Below are 4775 nucleotides of genomic sequence, written 5' to 3'. Positions count from 1 at the left end.
GTGTGATTGTGGTGTCTATGGAGTGGAGAAAATACCTTGCTCTCATGCTATAGCTGCTGGAATACATGCTGGTTTGCATATCTCCACACTTGTATGTCCACTGTACTCAAAGAATTATCTGTATGCAGGATACTCAGAGAATATATATCCTATCGTGTCACAACATATTGAGGAACGAGAATGCTTTCCTCCAGAACTAAAGCGTGGTCGGGGGAGACCGAAGAAATCAAGATGGCAATCTTGGTTGGAGCTATCTAGGATGAGAGGACACAAACCCAGGAAGAAACACAGGGCACGGAGATGCTCAAACTGCAAGGAAACTGGCCATACGAAACCACAATGTACACAACCAGTTGACTAGTTGTCCAGACGACCTAAATTTAAGTCGTCCAGTCTTGATTACCCGTCCAGACGACTAAATTTTTAGTCGTCCAGTGTATTTTATTTTTAGACGACCTTCTACTAAGTCGTCCAGTGTATTTTATTTTTAGACGACCTTCTACTAAGTCGTCCAGTGTATTTTATTTTTAGACGACCTTCTACTATCCCTTCAAGTGTATTTTATTTTTAGACTACCTTCTACTATCCCTTCAAGTCGTCCAAACCTTCTAGACGACTTATTTGTAAGTCGTCCAGTTGGAAAACCTTCCAGACGACTTATAATAAGTCGTCCAAACCTTCTAGACGACTTATTTGTAAGTCGTCCAGTTGGAAAACCTTCCAGACGACTTATTTCTTCCAGACAACTTATATATTTACAAGTTCAAATACAAACACTAATCTTCCAGACAACTTATATATTTACAACTTATATATTTACAAGTTCAACTTATATATTCAAATACAAAGACAAGTTCAAATACAAACACTAATCTAATCATACAAGCCCACGAACTTATCACCATCCACATTTTCTTTTAGATGCTGATCAACAAGCTCCTTCCATATATCCACCGCCATATTATCCCTCATTTTCTTTGCGTTGCACCTAGCAAAGTCTTTAGGGTCAAAGGAGACACCGAGAGCATGACATTCAATGTACTTTACAGTGTACACGCCACAATCACCATTGTTGGCCGTGGGTACACCTTTCAGCGGTCTCTCATATGTGTATGGCTCCAACCCGTATTTGACCCGTATTTCGTCGGTGGCTGCGCACTCAACAAGCAGATAAGGGACCATCTGGAGAAAAGGCTCCATTATCGCATCCCATGCGTCTGGTACACTAGATGAAGGTATGCTGTCCCAGACGACTATGTGCCTCTTAGGGATCGATATCCAAATAGCAACCCAATGCTTGTCGTCCAAGTTCACTGGCGCATAGATATCATCAATGTCCTCCCCCCACTTCTTGTTTGATTGGCAAAATGAAGGTATTGATCCGTCATAAAAATACGACGCCCCACCAGGTAGAACTCTTCCTAAACCTTTGTGATCAGGTTCCGATGTTTTGAAGAGGTGATACTGCTCTCTCCAAGACTGGGAAAAGTTGTGATCCAGGAAGCACATTCGCTCGCTCCTGAAAGCTTGTGGGTTCTCCTGATACCTCTGCCTTAGCACATTAATCCAAGCATCTATATGCTGCATATTAAATATAACAAGTTAGAAGTTACCAGACGACTTAAATATAAGTCGTCTACGTGGTCGTCCAAGTAGACGACTTTCCAGACGATTTATCTTTAAGTCGTCTGGAAAGTAGTCTACTTGGACGACTTTGTAGACGACTTAAATCGTGTGCAGAAGACTTACGCAGTCTTCCAGCCATCCTCTGGCTGTCCGGAGGAAGTGGTACCACCTTGTTGGTGATGTACGTGGTTTGTCCTCGGTCTTAGTTAAATAATGACTGCAAACAAAAAAGCAATCAGTTTTGGACGACTAAATCAAGCTATTATGGGTAAAGCAATCACTTACGGATCAGTTTTCAACCAATCAGCGAGTTCCTTCAACCGATCTTTGTTTACTGGCGGAAATGGATTATAGGCTGCCACTTTATCTTTTTTTTTCTCTGCCGTATAAGGAGATCTCACAGTGGGAGCAGGTTTCTTCGCTCGTTTACTCTTTGCACGCTTGTCCAATACAACCAGGCTCGGTTCTGAAACTGGATCGCTTGGCTCGGTGGAAGCGAGGCTCGGTTGTTGATCGGTGGAAGCGAGGCTCGGTTGGTGATCGGTGGAAGTGACAGCAACAATCTCTTTGGAGGTCTTATTTACCGAGTTCGCCTCGGTTGCTGTATCCTCCGGCAACCATCTCTGCAATAAAAGTTGCACACAAGTTAACTCTGGACGACTTAAACAAAAGTTGTCTGGACGACTAGTTGGACCTGGACGACTTAAAATTAAGTCTTCCGTGGTCAACTAGTCGTCCAGACAACTTACGTTTAAGTCGTCCAGGGTCAACTAGTCGTCCAGACAACTTTTACAGTCGTCTGGACAACTAGTTAACCCTGGATTTGATACTAACCTCTTTGATTTGAGGAGGCTGTTTCTTTTGAGGAGGAGGCTGTTTCTTTTGAGGAGGAGGAGGCTGCTGCTGTTTCTTTTGAGGAGGAGGAGGCTGCTGTTTGGTTTGATGAGGAGGAGGCTGGTTACTAACCACGGTTTCATTGGCATGAGGGGTAGCCTGTTTGTTTCTACCCCCGGTTTCTTTGGCAAGAGGGGTAGGTTGTTTATCTTGAGGGGTAGCCTGTTTGTTTCTACCCCCGGTTTCTTTGGCAAGAGGGGTAGGCTGTTTATCTTGAGGGGTAGCCTGATTGGTTAGACGTGGAGGGGTAGCCTGATTGGTGACACCAACCTTCTTCTCCACAGCTTCCAATCTATCGGACAACTTCCTAAACTCCCTCATGCACTTATTAAACCCTTTTTTCATGCAGTCAGCTACGCCCTTGAACATAATTTCCAACTCCTCTCTGGTCACCCCTCTAGCCTCTTCTCTAGCCTCTTCACTAGCCACTTTAGGAGCCTCTTTACGAGCTTTCTTCCGAGGTCTTGGATTGTCTTCCTCCTCCTCCTCCTCCTCCTCCAACACAACCATCTCTTTGGCCTTCTTTGATGGAGTCACAACCTTAGGTTTTGTATTGACCTTAGTACCAGTGACTTCCCAGCAATCCATGGTCCACTTCCACGGTCTCCGCTCATACATGACTTTAATGATGTTCTCCGCGGGCAGGTCCTCAACCTCAGAGTCCCATTTTGGCCACATTTCACTAATGTCCTTCTCAACAAAGTTGATCACGCGGGTCTGCAGTAAATAGAAGAATCGAGTTAGATATTTGAAAAAAAATACTAAATAGACGACTTAATTATAAGTCGTCTACTAAGTCGTCCAGCTGGAAGACCTTCCAGACGACTTATAATAAGTCGTCTAATAAGTCGTCCAGATGGAAGACTTTCCAGACGACTTAATTAAGTCGTCCGATAAGTCGTCCAGCTGGACGACCTTCCAGACGACTTATAATAAGTCGTCTGCGCAGTCTTTTGGATTGAAGTAAATACCTGACTCAAGATAGCAGCTTTCATTGATCTGCGGCCTCTGCTGCCCTCGTAAGCCAGTATCGGTGGAGACGGACTGTCTGCTCTGGGACCACCAATACTAGCACCCAATTCCGGCATAGCTGTGTACGTCCAGACCTGAAGAACTTGTATAAACCCATCCACGGTGTAACAGCCAGCAATTTCTTTGTTCCACAAAGAGTCCATCAGCACCTTAAATGCGACTCTCCCCCATGGATAATTCTCAAACCGTTCTAAATCCATCACTAGCCTTGCCAGAGTAGATCGTGTAGCGGTTGAAAACTTTCTCCCTTCAATGAATCCAGTGAAGATGGAGAGGTACGCGAGCCGCTTGCGATCTTCCCTGGACCAATCCCCGCATCTCTGCAGTGCTGCTATTATCTGATCAGTAGTTGGCCCAGCTTCCAGATGAACTCCCAGCATCCCCCAGAAAGAAACCATCTCTGGGGTAACGTCACATTTTGGTGTCTCAAGGTCCTCGATGTACTCGCAGTTTAGACCAGTGAGGTTTTCAAACTCTAACAGTGAAAACCTCAAAGGTTCTGGACCAACGAGAGACCACATCTCATACTTCTTCTTAATGTCCAGCTTGAAACTGAGCATGTAGTGAACCAGCCTTGAAGCCCAACCAAATCCCTGCTCCTTGAACTTGATGAAAACTCCCAAACTCGACTCCTTGAGCTCTTCAAATTCGTCATCAGTAAGAGCTTTCCTAAGAGCAGTATGCAACTTGCTGTTATCCGTATGATACGAAATGCTATTGTGGGCTTCTGGTTCTTCCCCTGATGTGTATAACCTACGGGGGAGTTCTGGAATATCCATCCTTTTTGTCTGCAAAATAATCAAAGACAACAATATAAGTCCAGACGACTTAGTAGACGACTTATAATTAAGTCGTCTGGAAAGTCTTCCAAATGGACGACTTATATTTAAGTCATCTACTAAGTCGTCCAGTTGGAAGACTTTCCAGACGACTTAAATTACTTACAAGTCTTCCAGTCGCAGAAGGAGTTGGAGTACTCGTCATTGCGGTTATAGATCTGAAAAAATAAACGTGAAACGGTGAGAATGAGTAAATTGATAGAGACAACGTTTTATGTTCATCTTTTCCTCGAGATTGATGACTTAGCGGCGTTAGGGTTTACAGAGAAACGGCGCTAAGGTTTACAGAGAAGAAGCGGCGGCGCTAGGGTTTAGAAGAAGCGGCGGCGCTAGTGTTTAGAACGTTGGTGACCACGGTGGCGAGGGCGACGGTTTGTTCGGAAA

The 4775-nt window shown here is 44.5% G+C and overlaps 1 protein-coding gene across 1 annotated transcript; it reads right to left on the bottom strand.

Moving 5' to 3' along the window:
• Positions 1–873: 873 nt before the first annotated feature.
• LOC125585351 lies at positions 874–4331 on the bottom strand. The gene is made up of 6 exons (XM_048754270.1): positions 3492–4331; positions 2914–3237; positions 2461–2745; positions 1912–2249; positions 1750–1843; positions 874–1581 (listed from the first exon to the last, which is right to left on the bottom strand). The coding sequence occupies exons 1-6, from the start codon at positions 4329–4331 to the stop codon at positions 874–876; spliced, it is 2589 nt and encodes an 862-aa protein (XP_048610227.1).
• Between the last annotated feature and the right edge of the window lie 444 nt (positions 4332–4775).

The sequence above is a fragment of the Brassica napus genome, chromosome C4 (assembly GCF_020379485.1).
Source record: "Brassica napus cultivar Da-Ae chromosome C4, Da-Ae, whole genome shotgun sequence".
Taxonomy (NCBI): Eukaryota; Viridiplantae; Streptophyta; class Magnoliopsida; order Brassicales; family Brassicaceae; genus Brassica; species Brassica napus.
The sequence above is the reverse complement of the archived record's forward strand: the minus strand, read 5'-3'. Positions and strand labels throughout refer to the sequence as shown.